At 40.9% G+C, this 19,915-nt stretch overlaps 1 protein-coding gene across 7 annotated transcripts in view; it reads left to right on the top strand.

The window, feature by feature from the left end:
• Positions 1-19,915, top strand: part of LOC144494916 (transducin-like enhancer protein 4) — a 169,716-nt gene that overhangs the window by 58,697 nt on the left and 91,104 nt on the right. For 4 of the 7 annotated variants that reach the window (XM_078214510.1, XM_078214509.1, XM_078214508.1 and 1 more), the window contains exon 6: positions 1,474-1,578. The exons of 2 other annotated variants lie outside the window; for them this stretch is intronic. In XM_078214510.1, the coding sequence (XP_078070636.1) occupies positions 1,474-1,578 (105 nt within the window). The remainder of the gene's footprint in view (positions 1-1,473; positions 1,579-19,915) is intronic. One more of the 7 variants, XM_078214511.1, reaches the window with a different exon arrangement.

The raw sequence follows: 19,915 nt of genomic DNA, 5'->3' as shown, positions 1-19,915 counted from the left end.
GTTTATTATAAAACGTGTCAAGTATGTACAATTTGCAGATATATAACCATGCATGTACTATTCTTCATCCTCTCCTGAAGATGGTGACTCTTGCTGTAATGGATGTTGAGAACTTTCCGTATTGTGTAAACATAGACAGAAAGGTGCAGTAGATTATTTGCATAGTATTATAGTTGAACACATCTTGCCCTTGCTACTTATGGGGAGGTCATTTATAAAATACTTCTTGGAGATTAAAATGCTTGCCTTTATTCATAGAAAAATTTCCAACAGGAATTGGGTTGAGTTAGCTTGTTGAATTAGGTGAGGAAGCCTATGGGTGAAGATGCTTAATGAGTGGCCACCTGGTATCAAAGATACATAATTACAAAAACATTATATGTTGTGATTTATTATGTCGAATATGATGAAAAATGGGGCTCAATTTTAACTCGCTCAAAACCCATTTGTTACAGAGTTAAAATTGGGTCATCGGTTGCTAAATGAATTAAGTATATAATCTGAACCGTAAATCGTTTTATTATGACAGTGTGTCCTTTCATTTTGAAAGGTTCTTCATCCATCTCATGGTTTGATTCTTTCTCTTTATGATGCCGTTAGAGCTTAATTAACATGCAGAGGATGAGGTACATTCAGTGGGTGCCTCAGCAGTTTGGTGTATCTACACCACATTGGACTGCAGCGGTTCAAAAAGGTAGCTCACCATCACCTTCTCAAGGGCAATTAGGGATGGACAGTAAATGCTGGTCCAGCCAGCAAAGCCCACATCTCTTGAATTCATTTTTTAAAACCTTTCTGTGCTGTTACCTGCCATCCGGACTGATGTAAATCTTGGAGTTTATGTTTAAGCTCCACATTCATATACCTGCATATGCTATACTATGTTAACTTTTTAAAATTGTAAACACTAGTGAAAATCTTTTGTGAGGGTAAGTCTTTGTGGATCCTCCATGTGTAAGTCTTTGTGGCTTTTACAAAAAACACATTACTAAGAAGGTATCCATTAAGATTCTGTGAAAAATAATTACTATATTCAAAAATGATGGCTCCAGGATGTAGTTAGGTGTGAGACAACATTTACAAAATTACAGAAACATTTACTTATAACATCATTTCATAAAATTCCATTGCATTACTTAGTTCACTGAGTTTTATAGATAGTTGTAAACAGTTTTTTTTCTCTTAATAATGGGTCCATTCTTTACCTAAACATACAATTACAATTTTGTAATTACGTCACTAACTGATTTATAGTTTCTCTTTATTGTTGAAAAGGTCTAACTGATTAAGGCTTTACATTGTTATTAAAAAAAACTCTTAGAGAAGGGATTGGATTGAGCAGTTGAGTATGCTCTGTGAACATTACATACCGCACTGACCAATGAGGTTTTTCACTCTTAGGTTTAAGAAGGACGTAATTCTACAGAATGCAAATGAAACTGACATTATTTGCTTTCTGAAATTCACTTTCAGCACCAACAGCAAGTGGTGCAGGCAGTGGAGCGGGCCAAGCAAGTGACCATGGCTGAGCTAAACGCCATCATCGGGGTACGTGGTCTTCAAAGTCTGCCCCTTACAGTGTGTATACCCATTTTATTACTCTCCTTACCACTGCTGGAGCCAGTTTAACACTTAAGATGAGGGAGATCACATATAAAGGGATCCGTTATCTATAATTCTAATTTTAATTTAAAGGTACAGGCATAAATTATTGCTCAATTCAATCTAGCTATTTTTGAAAGTTGTGTTATAAATTCAAGTTCCAACCCGTGTTAAGAGGAGAAAAATAAATAAATATGAATGATTAGATGTGCAGTTATATTTTTAAAAACAAATTGGTTGTAATTCATTTGAATATTTAAAATGCCATTATTTTAGTTGTAGCAGATGTTTGGTACTCTAGAAGCATCATGATATTCTTCAGCAATTAAGCGAGTTAGAGGCTTCATGACAGTTTAGTTTTTCCCGAAAAGCCAAATAATACTTTGGATTCTTATGATTGGCATAAATTTTTAATATAATTAATACAATAAAATAGAAGTACAGAATATTAAGTGCTTATCTACAGCTACTGCTGGTATAACATGTGCAAGTCTGGTAAGGTTTTAATCATAGCCATATATGCGTACAGCATGTATATATTCTATCTAATCCATCTAATCATCAAGTGTTAATTGTATATGGAAATATTGAACTATTTCACATAACCATTTAATTTCATTTTGGAATACAGATAGACATTCCTGTTGCTACAAGTGACATAAATAGTCATTCTCCTCGGGTAAAATGTGCACTTGAATGTCTACCATTGCTTTCGACAGTAAAGCATAACCTATTTTAAATGTATCATTTCTATAAATGTTCATGTCTTATCATTTTTAACCTTTTAATGCTTAGTGCATAGTCATTATATCAGACTTGCATATCTTACAGTAATATTACAAGATTTTTCAATCTCCAGAGGAATTGAAATGGTCCGGGGATAGTAGTGATTTCTTAAAGCGATTGATGAGAATATGTTAGAATCTAGAGTTTCCTTGGAAAAGGTTCCTAAAGTGACTGATAAATAACTTTTCTTTTTTCATGATATAATGCATGGAGAGAGGAAATGATTACCATTCAGTGGAAGCTTTTGATGTTGAGTTTTAATCTTTCAGTGATGTTCTAAAGCTCAGTGTACACAATCTGACATTTGATTACATATTCACTTTTGAGCACGTGCTTAATAAACCCTTTGGGATTTTAAGTAAGGGATTTTGGCCTGAAATTCCCTGTCTCCTACTACAATTTGACAGGAGACCAGCAGAATCACTTAAGAAATTCTTTACACCATTTAACTTGGGATTTTACTTGTCTCTCAAAAGAGTTATGCCCCACAATTGGAAGAACACGATGAAGTCTGTGTCTTTATTTTGATTTGATCCTTTGGTTACAGTCACTTCTTTTGATATTGTATTATAATTTTTGTCCAACAGTAAATTTATTGAGTGGTAATCTCTTAAAAAATTATAATTTTAAAGGGGATATCAGTGATTTTTAAAAGATAAATATTGATATAAACATATACATAATACATGGACCAGGTTATGTTTTAACCACTGAAGCATAGATTCACTTAAGCTAGAATATGCAATGAATAAGCCTGTTTTTCTTCCTTACTTCTGCCCCCTCCTAAAACCCATTCATTATATGGCTACAACTACAACACAACTGTACTGTGAATCCTACATCTCTTAATCCATACATGTATGGTGTTCTCATTGATTAAAGCCAGTCAAAGAGCTAGCAATTCAGCTCATGCTAAAATTAAAATTGAGAGATAGTTTTATCTCAACAGTATCTCCTTCACATATAACTGTGCAGCTGGTTCTAGCAATTATGTTTTATAAAATTTGATTTGAATTAACTTGCTATGTAGCAATTTTTCTCTTTTTTTCTTTTGTGTTGTCTGTGAATTCGTTTTTTCTGTTTTTTGAGAATATCAAAAACACTTTGAAATGCTAATTATTTGATTTGGTTTGATTGAAATTCAAATTGCTGAGTGAAGATGTAGGTAAGGGTCACTGAATAACCAATCTGAAGAGCAGACAGTACTTCATTTTCTTTGCCTTTATAAAACAGGAAACTGGAACCCTCTGGGGTTGATAATGGCTTTAGACGTGGCTTGATTGTTAGTTGTTTTTAATGGCCTACTTTAAGCGCTATTTGGAACTTGGATGACCACATGGAAGATATTGGCAGTTAACTAGATCAAATAAAAAAGAAGAGTGACCTTCATTTCCTGCTAATGGCCTTTCACAATGTGGGATGAATCTAAGTCAATCATGAAGAATTGTGAATTATGTTTGCTCTATGTCTTTCACGCTTCAGTTCTTAGCATTGGAGATTAATAAACTGTGCAGTTACGTTTTATGATCCCTTAGAAATTGGGCATTTTACATAGCAAACATGACTTTATAAGTCAACATTATGGACTTGTGCATGCAAATTCAAAATTAATCATTGCAGGAAAACAAAATAAGGCTTTATAATTTAGTTTGTAATGTTGTAGCAGCCTTTATATTAAATATAGAGAACATTGTAGCTATCACAAAACATCCAACTGCTGGTGATCTTAGAAATTGAATACTTATTCCCAGTTAGAGCCCCATTTTCCCTGTCAAGGAGCCCTAACAAAACTGGAATCAAGGGGAAAATTCTTCACTGTTTGGAGTCATACCTTACACAAAGGAAGATGGTTGTGGTTGTTGGAGGTTAAACATCTCAGTTCCAGGACATCACTGAAGGAGTTCCCCAGAGTACTGTTCTAGGCCCAGCCATTTTCAGCTGCTTTATCAATGTCCTTCCTTCCATCATAAGGAAGTGGGAATATTTGCTGATTTCACAATGTTCAGGATCATTCACAACTCCTCAGATACTGAAGCAATCCATGTCCAAATGCAGAAAAACCTGGACAATATCTGGGTGTGGGCTGTCAAGTTGCAAGTAATATTTATGCCACACAAGTGCTAGGCCATGACCAGCTCCACTAAGAGAGAATTGAACCATCGTCCCATGAATTCACTGGCATTACCATCGCTGAATCCCCTGCTATCAACATCACGGGGTTAACTATGACAAAAACTGAGCTGGACTAGCCATATAAATACTGTGGCTACCAGAGCAGATCAGAGGCCCAGAATCCTGCAGCGAGTAATTCACCTCCAGCCTTCCCAAACCCTGTCCACCATCTACAAAGCACAAGTCAATAATGTGATGGAGAACTTTCCACCTGCCCGAATGAATGCAGCTCCAACAACACTCAAGCTTGACACATAGAAATATAGAAAACACCATCCAGGACAAAGCAACCCATTTTCCACAAACAATCACTCCTTCCACCGCAATGCGCAGTGGCAGCAGTGTTTGCCATCTACAAGATGCACTGCAGGAAGACACCAAGGCTCCTTAGGCAGCACCATCGAAAGCCATGACAACTAAGTACAAGGGCAGCAGATGCATGGTAACACCCATCAGCTGGATGTTCCCCTCCAAGCCACACACCATCTTGATGTGGAAATATATCTCTTGAAAGAATGTTAAAAAAAATAGAATTTTCTTTTGAAAGACTTTCAGTGGTTGTAAAGCACTTGGAACCTCAAGGGCTGTGAATCACACTATATACATGGAACTCTATCCACAGAATGTATTGTTTTGTAAGCAAGATCTTTGCAAATCAGGAGATATGCATTGTCTTCAATGTAAGCCAATTATTACAATGAGTCTCAGTTATGATGGCCGGAATTCTGTAGTCTTGCACACGCCTCGCCTGCCAGCAAGAAGAGAGAATTTGGTGCTCAGCCAAATCTCCATTCATAGTTGTGGGCCCAGAGAATCACAGCCGCTAATGAGGTCGGAGAATCCTGGTTGGTGTTTAACTGCAATATTTTATATCTAAAAATGTTTACATTCTCAAGTTTTTATTTATTTTTAGGTATGAAATAAGAATAAGAACCTAGATGTTGTAATAATATAAAATGTACTTACTGGTATATATTAGCACATCAAGTTATTTAATGCGACCAGAAAGTCAGTTCAAAAATAATTGACACAATCCTAAGAAAAGATTATTCAAATCTTTTGGTGTTGTTTTCATGATTGAACATTCCCTTAAGTTATGATGCAAACAAGATGCAGAGTAACACTCCCTTAATTCAGCTCCCAATCAACAAATTCCATCCCCTTGCTATGAATTTTTCCAAATCAATTATTTTTGCATCCATTTTGGGACAGTCTATGGACACATCTGTGCTTCATTGTTCATTTGGATTTTGGTTAAATCTATCTAGCTATATGTTAAGTATGAACCTTTCAAGCAGCAAAGAAAGATTATATTCAACTCCAGTTTCCAAAATTAAAATGATGATACCCTGTTGTTGCCCCATCCAATCAACATGGTTCATCTGATAGCATGTGCTATTTCTAAAGACTCATTTGTGATATAATCCTGTCTTCATTTACCTATCCAATACATTTATACTTATTGGCACAAGTTGAAACATGTTTTATATAAGCTTCGATGAGACTTTATCATCATCAACCCAGTTACTTGAGCTTATAAGCTTCCTTTGAATTTAGGAAGATCACCAATAGCATTGTGCCTCAATCATGAGAGACTTCTCAGAAGAACTCAATCCATAAACTGGTACATCCCTGTCAGTTGGGATTTTATCTGAGAGAGGAACAGTTCCTTAATTATCAGACATGTTGTGAATTTAATCCAAGTATTGTGCTTACTCAGTGTTGCAAAGATTCTCAATAGGTTGAGTTGTCTTAGATATTAGGGGATCGTAGAATACTTCTATCCAATGTATTTTTGCACACTTGCACTTTGGTTCTTATGGCTATTCATGGGTAATGCACCTCTGCTTGAAATCAGGAACTTATAATACATACCCTCTCCATAAACTGCACATGATGATACAGTCTAAAGATCAATGATACTAAATCAAATGTCACAATTAACCTAGATTTCTGATATATGGTTGAAGAGGTCACAGTCATTCATGACCAAACTTGTCTCTTCTGAACCAATCTTCTATTCATCTTACAGGAAGTCTGTGAAAGTTGCAAAAAGGACTGTTAGGCTCACCTTCCTCTTAGAAAGTCGCTTACTCACAATGCTTTGTAACCTTGAAAGTTACAATTCATAGGGCACCTACTATTCATGCAATAGCGTTTAGGCCCTACAATAACCAACGTAGTTGGGTGAGACTATACTTTCCATATGTTAAGAAGCTAAGTTTCAATGTTTCTATTGTTCCAGCTAGTTTATCTTAACTTCACAACTGTGGAAGGAGACAGCTTTCATTTTACAACTTCAGCTTGAAGTGCAGGCACTACGTATTTAATGGTGCCAAAAATTTCAAACTATAATTGCTTGGGGCCATCAGAGATACTGCAGCAAATCTATACAATGACAGCACACATCCATGGCTAACATAATGAGATTCCTGCTAAGTGCTGGAAGTGCTGTTGAGACTAGCACATAATCATTCATTTTGTTGACATATTCTCTAATATAATAGTATTGGAGCTTATCACAACAGATGCCAACATTTTCCTACGTGCTCTAAGGTTCCTGATAGAAGTCTTCCAAGGCTTCAATACTAGCCATCCAACTGAATTAGTTCAGAATCACTGCATCACAATTCTTTGGCATCAGGCAAGGTTGTATTAGCCAAGGAGTTTTGGGAGAGATAGACCAGAGAAAAAAACAAATTAACTTATTTCCCTCTTCTCAAGTCAAACTTAGTTAAAGCTCCCAATCCAGCACATTGTGCTGGAATGACATGGAGGTCTTTCAATGCAATGCTCTTGAGATTGTTGCTTTGTAAAATTTCAAAGAGACAATTTCACAATCGATGTCAGGTAGAAGTATCAGATCTGTATACCCTGTGCCTTCCTGGTGTATGTTCTTTGTGTCATCTGGGCAGCAGCTGGCACAATGGTTAGCACTGCTGCCTCACAGCACCAGGGACCCAGGTTCGATTCCTGGCTTGTGTGACTGTCTATGCGGAGTCTACACATTCTCTCTGTCTGTGTGGGGTTTCCTCCGGGTGTTCTGGTTTACTCCCACAGTCCGAAAGACGGCTGGTTAGGCGCATTGGCCATGCTAAATTCTCCCTCAATGTACCCGAACAGGTGCCAAAGTGTGGCGACTAAGGGATTTTCATAGTAACTTCATTGCAGTGTTAATGTAAGACTACTTGTGACACTAAAAAATAAAGTGTGTTGCAGTTCTTGTCTGCTGTTTATTGTCTTCCAAACATAGCTGCAAGTTGGTAGGAAACTGAGGGGAGACTGCAGGAGGTTGGAGGTGGGGGCGGGTATGTTCGTTGGGGGCAGGTGCGGTATGGAAGAAGCAGGAACACTCTAAATGTGGGTTTGGTCAGGTTTCAGGGCTTGGTGGTTTAATGTCCCTTGAGATGTTCTCCTACCCCTATCCCAGACTTTGATACCCCAAGTTTCAATTCAGTTTGAATGGCCTTTTGCCCTTTCTTGTCTTTCTTTCCCTTTCAGTTGTAAGTTGAGTCTTTATAATTCCAAAGCTGTAGTCATTGGACTAGTACTGATTTGCTCCTGTCTTATTTATTCATGATTTGTTCCTGTCTTGTTTATTCATGATTTGTATCTCAGGCCCTGCATCTTTGGGTCAACTTCCTCTTTTCTGTCTTCATGTTGACATAGACTGAGGACCTCGTGCCCAAGGAACCTCAATGACTCATGCCTGCATTTTTTTCTCAAATAACTTACTGTTTGTTCTTTACATTGCATTATAATGTCTGTAGGATTTTTTCCAAATATTCATTACATGTTTCTGTCTTATTATAGTTTTTAAAAGTTACTTGTATCTAATTACTGAACATATAGGATTTCGAGTAGAGCCAGGAGTGAGATAGCCATTGCATGTGGAAAAGATCAAATATCACACTACATTCAACGTGACTCCGATTATGATTGCTAAATTTCCCATAGTTAAGTGCAAGATTCACATTTCTCCAAACAGAAAAGCGACTATCAGGGTATATCTAAGTGATTATGTTGCTGCCATGACTGATTACGAAAACAAAATCACCATGCAACTGATAAATAGGTCAAAGCCAATGTTGTCTTCTCGAACCAATGCGGTCACTATTCAACATTCTACCTTGTCTATACAAGCACCACCAAAACAAAACTTGCCCGACTGTGGCAACAAATTCAATAACAAATTCAATATAATCAAAACCTTTTTTTATTAATTCATGAGATGAGGGCGTCACTGGCTAGTTCAGCATTTATTGCTTATCCCTAATTGCTCTGGAGAAGGTGGTGGTGAGCTTCTTGAACCTCTGCAGTCCATGTGGTGTAGGTACACACACGCTGCTGTTAGGGAGGGAGTTCCAAGATTTTGACCCAGCGACAGTGAAGGAAGAGTGATATAGTTCCAAGTCAGGGTGATCAGTTACTTAGAGTGGAGCTTCCAGGTGGCGGTTTTCCCATGTATCCACTGCAGTTGTACTTCCAGATAGTAGTGGTCGTGGGTTTGGAAGATGCTGTCTCAGGAGGCTTGGTGAGGGCATCTTGTAATGATACACGCTGCTGTTACTATGTGTTGGTGGCGGAGGGAATGAATGCTTGTGGATGAGGTGTCAATCAAGTGGGCTGCTTTGTCCTGGATGGTGTCAAGCTTCTTGAGAGTTGTTGGAGCAGGTAAGGAGAGAGTATTCCATCATGTTCCTGACTTGTGCATTGTAGATTGAGGACAGGCTTTTGAGTCAGGAGCTGAGTTACATCTACAGGATTCTGGGTCTCTGACCTGCTCTTGAGGCTTATGTATTTATATGGCTGGTCCAGTTCAGTTTCTGTCAATGGTAACCCCCAGGATGCTGATAGTGGGGGTTTCAACGATAGTAATGCTATTGAATGTCATGCAGTGATGCTTAGGTTTTCTCTTGTTGGAAATGGTCATTGCCTGATACTTTGTGGCATGAATGTTACTTGCCACTTCTCAGCCCAAGTCTGGATACTGTCCAGGTCTTGCTACATTTGGACATAGAGTTTAAAAAATATATACGCTGGAATCTTCTGATCTCATCCATGGCTGGGATTCTCCGGTGCTGATTCAGTTAATAGAGTTTTGGCTGAGAGCCAGATTCTCCATTCTTGCTTGCAATGGGGGCAGAGTGAATGAAATCGGAGCATCCCACCCCAAAGTCACCATTATAATATAGAAAATGCAGCAGGCAATTTGCACACCATTTCCTCCATGAACAGCATTGAAACAATGACCAAATAATGGGCTGCATTTTATATGTCCTGATGTGGAGATGCCGGCGTTGGACTGGGGTAAACACAGTAAGAAGTTTAACAACACCGGGTTAAAGTCCAACAGGTTTATTTAGTAGCAAAAGCCACAAGCTTTCGGAGCCTTAAGCCCCTTCTTCAGGTGAGTGGGAATTCTGTTCACCAAACAGGGCATATAAAGACACAAACTCAATTTATAGAATAATGGTTGGAGTGTGAATACTTGCAGCTAATCAAGTCTTCAAGATACAAACAATGCGAGTGGAGAGAGCATTAAGACAGGTTAAAGAGATGTATATTATCTCCAGACAGGACAGCCAGTGAAACTCTGCAGGTCCAGGCAAGCTGTGGAGATTACAGATAGTGTGACATGAACCCAATATCCCGGTTGAGGCCGTCCTCATGTGTGCGGAACTTGGTAATCAGTTTCTGCTCAGCGACTCTGCGCCATCGTGTGTCGTGAAGGCCGCCTTGGAGAACGCTTACCCGAATATCAGAGGCCGAATGCCCGTGATGCCCATTCGGCCTCTGATATTCGGGTAAGCGTTCTCCAAGGCGGCCTTCACGACACACGATGGTGCAGAGTCGCTGAGCAGAAACTGATTACCAAGTTCCGCACACATGAGGACGGCCTCAACAGGGATATTGGGTTCATGTCACACTATCTGTAATCCCCACAGCTTGCCTGGACCTGCAGAGTTTCACTGGCTGTCCTGTCTGGAGATAATATACATCTCTTTAACCTGTCTTAATGCTCTCTCCACTCGCATTGTTTGTATCTTAAAGTCTTGATTAGCTGTAAGTATTCACATTCCAACCATTATTCTATAAATTGAGTTTGTGTCTTTATATGCCCTGTTTGTGAACAGACTTCCCACTCACCTGAAGAAGGGGCTTAAGGCTCCGAAAGCTAGTGGCTTTGGCTACCAAATAAACCTGTTGGACTTTAACCTGGTGTTGTTAAACTTCTTACTGTTTTATGTGTCCCCAAGGCTTGTTACTGGCAGAGGTGAGAGAACATGTAAACTGGGGAGGGTATCCACCCACCCCTGAGCTCACTCCCATTAAATTGGGGGGGGGGGGGGGGGCTGGGTGCGTGCCAAAATCAGTAGCCCACCTGCCATATTTAAGTAGAAATAAAGGATCAATTAGACTTGTTGCCAGTAATATACTGTCCATGCCATAAAACATTTGCCGTGGATAGCTGGTTGGAAGGGAACAACCCGATTTTGTTTTTATAAACTCCATCCTGCAAAGGACAAGACACAAGGCAGAGTTTGTTCTTCAGGGACTACCCTTTATGAATCAGATGGCAGCCCCTCGAATATGGAACCTCTTTTCTCCCCCCTCCCCCTCCCCCCCTTCTCCCGCCGCCCGAACTTCTGACCACATCCCTGCCTAAGTCCCAGACTTACTGGCTCCAGGGATCTGGCCTTGTTACTCTTCTTGCTGTCCCAGCAGTGGCCACTAATGCATCCTTGGCTCTGCCAGGAATGATAGAGCTGCTGGCCAATTGGACCTAGCGAGGGGCCAAAATCCCACATTTCCCATGTTAAGCCCGGCTGCAGTGCAATATGGCTGTGGAGTGGGTTGTCTCCATGTCGGCTTTGCTTCAGTGGGGGTGAACCGTCCATCCCTCTCCTCTCGTTTTATGCAGCCAGTTGTGATTTTTCATTGTTAGTAGCCATTATTAACATATGTTTTGCAATCAATTTTATAGTATCATTTTTAACAGTATGCTTAACTGTATTTTAGTTTGGCCATGATCTGATTGCCAAAGGAAGATTTTAAAATGCTAAATATCTGTTTTGAATTTGTTGATAGTTTCATAAATTTTAATTTTAATTTAAGTGATCACCATTTTAGAGAATTATTCCCCACAGAAAGTAATTGTGGTTTTTAGAGAAACTGCAATGAGTCTGATTGCTTTGTGATTGGGAATGTCAAACACATTTGACAGCTTGAACTGTTAGTGAAAGCTAAGGAAGGAAACTGATTAAAATGTTGACGCTTCAATGGTGCTGATGGAGCAGTGCAATTGGACCGTGTCTCTCCTGTGGCTTAAGTAAGGTACAAAATTAAACTAGAATGTCTTTGAACCTCCCTGTCTATTGATTAGAGGTAGCATGCAGTGAAGTGATTTAATTCTGTAAACATTGTTGTGAGTAATGAACTGTTTTCTGCTGCAGAATTCACAAGGCTTTTGCTTCCAGAATGCTGTAAAATGAATTTACTGAGATGAAACGTGCATTCCAAGATGCATTCATTGCACATTAGGTTCTGGAGGTTTGGTTGAGGCTAAGCTTTAATTTGATTAGTGCCCATGTATTGTGGTTGGCAAAGGAGGTATTTTTACATGGAAGGATGTTGAAATAGCTTCATATTAAGGTTGTGTAACTTAGTCATTAACATTTGGAGTACATTTTTTTGACTTAAATTATTAATATTTCATGTGGTTCACCTTGTAGGTTTGTTTTATTTTTTATCTAAGTATTTTCTTAAAAAAAACAGGTGGGGAAAGTGTTGAATAAAAGGAAAATTCTAAGATAAGGCCGTACCCGAGTTTCTTTACATAAAACATGCTGTTCCAAGGGGGAGAATATCACAGCTGAGCCTAATTCTAACTTCACTTGAAGCCTAACTGGCAATGATTTATAGATCTGGAACAGAACTCTCCCCCAGCCAAAGGATTTTGATGTCAAGTCTAGTGCTCCATTTCTGCCCAAGGAATCAGCTGGACCCTTCTTGATCTCTATAATTTAATACTACATAACATGATGTAGTCAATAGGTCAAGAGTTCAGGGAGATTACGGTTTCTAATCAGTGAAGAGAAATTCCAGCTAAAACAAAGCTACCTTTCTAATGCATAATTTTTATACAATTCGGCTGGAAATCATCTACCTTAATATTAGCCTCCAGAATTTCAATGACTATAGAGCAGAAATATTATCCACTTTATGATCAGAGTACTTTTTTTCACAAGTGTGTGATTTGTCAGCTTTGTTCAGGGTGGTTGCTTTGACCTGTTTGTCTTCAGAGACATGTATCCTGCAGGTTTGTGTTAGAGGTCCTATCAGTGTTCATTTCTCATGATGTTGCTGGATGCTTCCACCACAGGGTGAGATGCTTTACTGGGAAAAATATATTCACTAGCTTGATAAATGATTTGAACTTTGTGACGAGTACTTCAATTCTTTTCAGGATCAGATCAGCTATTGGTATACCTCTGGACAAACACAATAGCTATAATGTATTATCATCACAAACAGGATAAAATCAAGTGATCTTATTGATCTGACCTTATTGAAATTTCCAGATTCTGAGGGGGAGTTGACAGGGTACTTGCTGATGGGGCAATCTAAAATCAGGGAGGACAATTTTAAAATAAGGGCTAACCCATTTAAAATGGAGATGAGGAGCAATTTTGTCCCAGAGTTCTTTGGAATTTTGTACCTTGCTGAGCTATGGCAGCTTTCATTGAGTATATTAGAGGCTGAGATAGATTTTGAACTATAGAGGAGTCGAGGGTTATGAGGAAAAGGCAAGAAAGTGGATTCAAGTCCAAGATTTGATCAGCCGTGACCTTCTTGAATGGTAAAGGAGGTTTAGTGAACCATATGGCCTACTTCTGTTCCTATTTCTTATGTTCCTATTTAGTTTATTTGGACATATTCCATATCTGAGAGTTGTCGTGAATGGGACCTCACCTATTTTTCATCATACCTAACACTTCAACTTGATTTAGCTTTCTTGTAATATAGAAAACAGCAAAACACACACAGTCCCTTTTAACAGGCTAATCATCGTTTTTATCATTAGTTATTAGCTCCCACTCATAAAGTCAGATGAGAGAACCTGATCTCACTAGTTTTGCTTTCCTTCACAGATCCTGCTAAACTGTAGCTCTTGTGTTAGTGGCCTTTGTTTTATAGCTGGGCCAGAAGCCAGCGGCTAACCCTTTCCCAGGTTTTCTAATGGAGATTGGCCAATGAAACTGACAATGAGACTTAACTCCCTAACTAGGTGAAGGACCCTGGAGCATCTTTCCTACTCAAATGAACATCACTTTCCTGATGATGAGGGAGTTCTTTCCTGCAAAAGTGAGGGTTGGGGTTGGGGGACCTGGGATGGGGGGAGGTGCCAGAACAAGCAGAGCATAAAACATCATTAAAATGCCAGTTGTATCAGAAAGCCAACATCATGCCACTTAGTTCTGGATTTTACCCGAGGGCGGGATGTTGGGTCTGAAATTTTTAAAAATGGAAACTGGTAATTGAAACAAGATTTAATCCTGTATTCTGGCTTTAACTGCCAGTGTATGGGTTTCCTGTGCTTACAGAAACCCATCAGCAAGGCTAGATTGATGAAGTTGTGAAGTTGACAGACTGGCAAGTCATTAAATATGGAACCAGGATAGCTGCTTCCTTGCAAAGTGAAAGGCTTTTGCTCCCAAGACTTGTTCTGAGGATGTGCTTTCACTGCTTTAGAGGTACTTTCCAAAATTCATTCAAAAGATCATTTCGGCTATCTTGGATTTTTTTTCACTTTGATCTGCATTCCCCTGTGTCAGTCTTCACTTCAGCATGGAAACAGCTTATGCAGTTCTCTGGGACCTGTGATGAGGAACTAAAAGAGCAGTAACAAGAGCAACAGCCTTCTCCCTAGCCACATGCCACTCTGCAGGGCAGAGGGGATGATCACAAAGCTCCAGCATAGGGTATAAAGCAGATCAGTTTTCTTTACACAAATGAGCAACAGTGTCTTTAACCAAGCTGTTCCAAAGAAGCTACAGCACTTGGTATCTACTGATAATGTGAAAAATTATCCAGGTACATCCTGTCCACAAACAACCAGATCCAATCTGGCTAATAACAGCCCTATTGGTTTACTCTTTATCACCAACAAAGTGATGGAAGACATTGTCGATAGTGCTGTGTAGTGGCATTTACTCAGCAATAACCTGCTCACTGATATTCAGTTTGGTTTCCACCAGAGCCATTCAGCTCCAGACCTCATTACAACTCTGGCCCAAATGTAGATTTTTGAGCTGAATTCCAGAGATGAGGTGAGAGTGACTGCCCTTGACATCAAGGCAGCATTTGACCAAGTATAGCATCAAGCAGCCCGAGCAAATTTGAACTCTATGGGAATAAGGAGTAAAACTCTCGACTGGTTGGAGTCATACCTAGCACAAGGAAGGTGGTTGTGATTGTTGAAGGTCGTCATCACGGCATCAAGATAATGCTATAGGGATTCTTCAGGGTAGTTTTGTAGGTCCAACCATCTTTAGCTGCTTCATCAATGACCTTTGCTGCAACATAAGGTCAGAAGTTGGGATGCTCACTGATGATTACACATTGTTCAGTGCCAGTTGTAATTCTAAGATATTGAAGCAGTCCATGCCAACTTGCAGCAAGACCTGAATGATATTTATTCTTGAGCTGATAAGTGGCAATTAACAGTTGTGTCACATAAGTGCCAAGCAATGACCACCTTCAACAAGAGAGAATCTAACCATCGCCCCATGACATTCAATGAGTCTCCTATTATTAACATCTTGGGATGATCATTGACATGAAACTTAGCAGGATGAGCCATATAAATTTAAGGAAATAATTTTTCTCCCAGGGAATGGTAGGAATCTGGAATATGCTGCCTGAAAGGGTGGTAGAGGCAGGAACCCTCACAATATTTAAGAAGCATTTAGATTAGCACTTGAAATGCCATAGTACGTAAGGGCTATGGACCAAATGCTGGAAAATGGGATTAGAATAGATAGGTGCTTGAAGGCCGGTGCAGATAGGATGGATCGAAGGGCCTCTTTTTATGCTGTAAAATGCCATGATTCTATAAACACTGTGATTACAAGAGAGGTCAGAGACGGAGAATTTTGCAGCAAATAACTCGCTGATTGTCCACCATCTACAGGGTACAAGTCAAAATTTTATGGAATACTCTCTATTTGTTTGGATGAGTGCAACTCTGACAACATTCAAAATCACCACTATCCAAGACAAAAGCAGCCTGTTTGATTGATGTTCCTACCAACTTGAACATTTACTCTCTCCACTGCCAGCATGGTGGCAGCATTGTGGGCCATCTGCAAGATGTACATCAGCAACTCCCCAAGTTTCTTTTGACAGCATCTTCCAAACCCATGACCTCTACTGCCCTAAAGAACAAAGGCAGCTGATGGATGTGAATACCACCACTTGCAAGTTGCTGCCAAGCCAAACACTTGGAGTTATATCGCCGTTCCTTCACTGTTGCTGGTTCAAAATCCTGGAACTCCTTCCCTAAATACTGTGATTCACTATCACCTTCTCAAGGGAAGGGGAGTAAATACTGGCCTAGCAGTGATATTTGCATCCCAAGGTTGAGTAAAAGCAAAGATTCAGGCGATCTCAGCAGTCATATCTGCCCCATGTTGGAACAAGATATCCTTCCACCAGGAAAGGTGAGCACAAATTGCTAATGGCAGTCAAAATCTCAGCAACCTCCCCCCTTCCTCGCAGCGCCGAGGACCTGGGTTCAATTCCAGCCTCTGGTTTCCTCCAGGTGCTCCGGTTTTACTTGCCTTCAGCCCCTTCTACAGGATTTCACAATCTACTGTGCAGATGTGCATCTCCCAAGTAACTGATGCCATGCTTACCAGAGCTGCTATTTATACTCATTGTGCTGCTGACAAGGCCAGTTGGGATAGGATGGCTCTCTGCTTTGCTGCAATGGATTTCCATAGGTCCAGGGAGTTGTACATTGTACCCATATGACAATCAGGGTGCCCTCAGGTCATCTGGAAGTATAATTCAATGGAAAAGGATTCAACTCCATTAACGTTCATCTGGTATGAACCACAGAAAATATTTATGCATGTATGTGAAGAATATCTAGAAGCCGCCATGATACCTTCATTCTGAACCAGTCATGGCTCCCACAGAGTTAATGGATGATTCCTTGTAAATAAGGCTACTCTCTAAAGACCTGGCTGCAATTAACATCTGTGAAAAACCCTACAACAGGAAAAGTAAAACTGAAACCACATGAGCACTAAAGCAATTATTGAGCAAGCCATTGATTGCTGATTATGCGATCAGGTGTCTGGACAGATATGGAGGCACCTGTATACAGTAGGTAGTGTGTCCAAAATGTTAGTGGTCTGCTGTGTCTTACACAGCATAGTGCTATAGAGAGGACTGGAGCTGCAGGCAGAGGAAGGTGATAACAACTCTGCATCCTTAGGGAGGAGGATGCTGACATAGTTAGGGTCCTGTAGGTGCTCAGCCAACTGCCAAAGGTATCCATGACTGACTCATGCAGGCATGATTCAGCTAACCCAATGATATAGTACAAGAATGCTGAATTCATTGTGAAACTGCAAATGCTTATTACTTTATCTGGTGCAATTTCCACGACTTCAGCAGAGCTAGAAGCAGGCTGATAGCAGAGATTATTGTGGTCGACACCCTCTGGGTTTTGGGCCAGTGAGAGCCACAACAAAGACTTTCACCTGCACCTGCAGGGGCAAACTCTGCCAGTGGGACAAGGGGCAGCACATGTGGGGTTTTGATTGTGGTAGTGGTGGGGGCAGGCGAGGAGTGAGAAATGGGATCACATTAAGCAGAGTCTTTACTTCAGCATCTCCTTCTCCATCTTCCCTATTGTGCCTGACCCAAACTTCCCTACTAACGAGGAGCTGGAGAACATTTTGCCAATTCAGTCCCTCATTGAATTGCAGCAAAGTGTCAATTTCCTCCATCCTATTTAAGCTGGTAGGCTGAATGTTATGTCACTTGAGAGCCAAAATGCACTCCGTTGCCTGCGATATCTGATGGTCCATGCAGGTAGCCACCCTTTGGAGGTCCCATCAAGGGCCTGAGACATCATGGTACTCATGTTAGCGATGACTCCTCCAATCTCTCTCCAGTCACGCATAGTGCCTCTGGAAATGCAACATAATCTCATACATTTTTTGTTGCTAATCCATAATGGTTCTCTCTGTGGATGGCCTCCAAGACTCTGCATCTGTATCCAACTGACCAGAGCTTGGATTGTCCTGCGCCCTGTAACAGGGACTCTCCATTGTTGTCCCTGTCTCTTGCACCCTCTCTTGCTCACTTGTGATGTGAAGCTCAACATGTGACAACATAGTTATGTACCTTGAAGACCCAACCGAGATATGCTTGATTGGGAAACCATGGGTGGAACCTTGTGCTAGCAATGGGGGTCTCTGACGCTAGCTAGAAAGCTGTGAAACCCTTCTGTTAATTCTTTCTGGGACTAGTGGCCAGTAGTATGTGGTGATTGGACAGTTGACAGGTCAGTGGCGGCCTTCCCCCGGGATCAGGACCCAGGGAATGGATGTTCTGCCTACTGAAAGTTATCGGCCAATCAGAGGCCAACAGTTCTTTTGAATGGCAGCGCCATCTGGGAGACGGTGGCTGCTAGAACAAAGAACAACCCAGCACAGGAACAGGCCCTTCGGCCCTCCAAGCCCGCGCCGCTCCCTGGTCCGAACTAAACCATTCTTTTGTATCCCTCCATTCCCACTCCGTTCATGTGGCTATCTAGATAAGTCTTAAACGTTCCCAGTGTGTCCGCCTCCACCACCTTGCCCGGCAGCGCATTCCAGGCCCCCCCCCCCTTGAACCTATGACCCCTCGTGAACGTCACCACCGACCTGGGCAAAAGCTTCCCACTGTTCACCTGTCAGAATGGCAACCAGCCAAGTCCCAGGGCACAGGCCAGAGGTGAGTGACAATGGGAGGGGATTTGTGGGGGAGAGGGGAGGTTGGGTTGGTATCGAGGGCAGGAGCTGGGTCTCAGCAACTTCCCCACTTCCTCGCAGCGCCAGGGACAATTCCGGCTTCGGCTTTTCATTGCGTGCTCCAGTTTCTTTCCACAGTCCAAAGATGTGCAGGTTAGGTGGTCTGGCCATTCTAAATTGTGTCAGGGGGATTAGCAGGGTAAGTATGTGGGGTTACGTGGATAGGGCCTGGGTAGAATTGTTGTCGATGCAGGCTTGCTGGGTTGAATGGCCTCCTTCTGCATTGTAGGGATTCTATGATTCGAATACCATGTCCCTCGATAATATAGTGAGTAGCTTTGAACAAGTTACCCCCTTCTCTCTGGGAGTTGACAAAACACCACATCAAGGTTTGCTTGTGTGCACCTTGCATGGCGAACCCCCACCTGTCTCTGTGTCATTGCCAGTGTGGTGGGGTGAGGCCCATAAGAACCTCTATTGATGGCAGCATAGGAAAGCGAACCACATGCCTTCTTGCCATGGACTAAATCAGAGCAGAGGCAAGATGGTGCTGGGGCCTTCCTGTCTGATTGAATGCTACCCTGCCTTCGTAATCGCCAGGGAGGAGAGTATAAGATTCTTCACCCCCGCCCCCCCCCAATAGAAGGAATACTGATGCCGTGAGTGAGTTCCATGGCAAAATTGGGTTCCCAACTCGTTGCCGACCTCCTAGTTCTGAGTGAGTTCAGAAGTCAATATTCAGCCTGGTGAGTCCAGATGTACCAAAGGAACAGCAGCATGTCTTTCACTGTCTTCAGGTGGAGTGATACACAGGAAGCACCATTCCACAAATTATTTCATCTAGCTTTTGCTGCACACCCTTCAACATTTCCTTTTACAGAATCTAACCTCCTGAGAGGTAAATATAGTAATGTTCTAATTTTAACATAAATTATTCCAACATTCTTCCATGGCAAAGTAGTTAGAAATTCTGAAAGGTGACAGAGTTATCCGAAAAATGATTTAGAAATGACAAAGTCCCATCTCAAAATGGGTCTGTGGGCAGATTTTGTTGCTGCACTTACAACTGCAACGCTGGAGTCCACTGAATCTACAGTGATTTTTTTTTTCAATTTGTCTTTTGGTGTTACTTAGAAAATCAATGAGTTGCTTCCTTACCTATCTTCCAGTAGAAGCTGTATTTACTTTGCATTCAACCCCTTGTCCCCCTCCCCACTAAATCAAATCTGAAAAGTATAGCCGCAAATTGATTATTCTATCATCTCTATCAACAGGATCTTGTTTTAATCTCCCCAGTGACCAGACTCTTTGGCTATTTGATT

The sequence above is a fragment of the Mustelus asterias genome, chromosome 6 (genome assembly GCF_964213995.1).
Source record: "Mustelus asterias chromosome 6, sMusAst1.hap1.1, whole genome shotgun sequence".
Taxonomy (NCBI): domain Eukaryota; kingdom Metazoa; phylum Chordata; class Chondrichthyes; order Carcharhiniformes; family Triakidae; genus Mustelus; species Mustelus asterias.
This window is presented reverse-complemented; position numbering and strand designations above follow the sequence as displayed.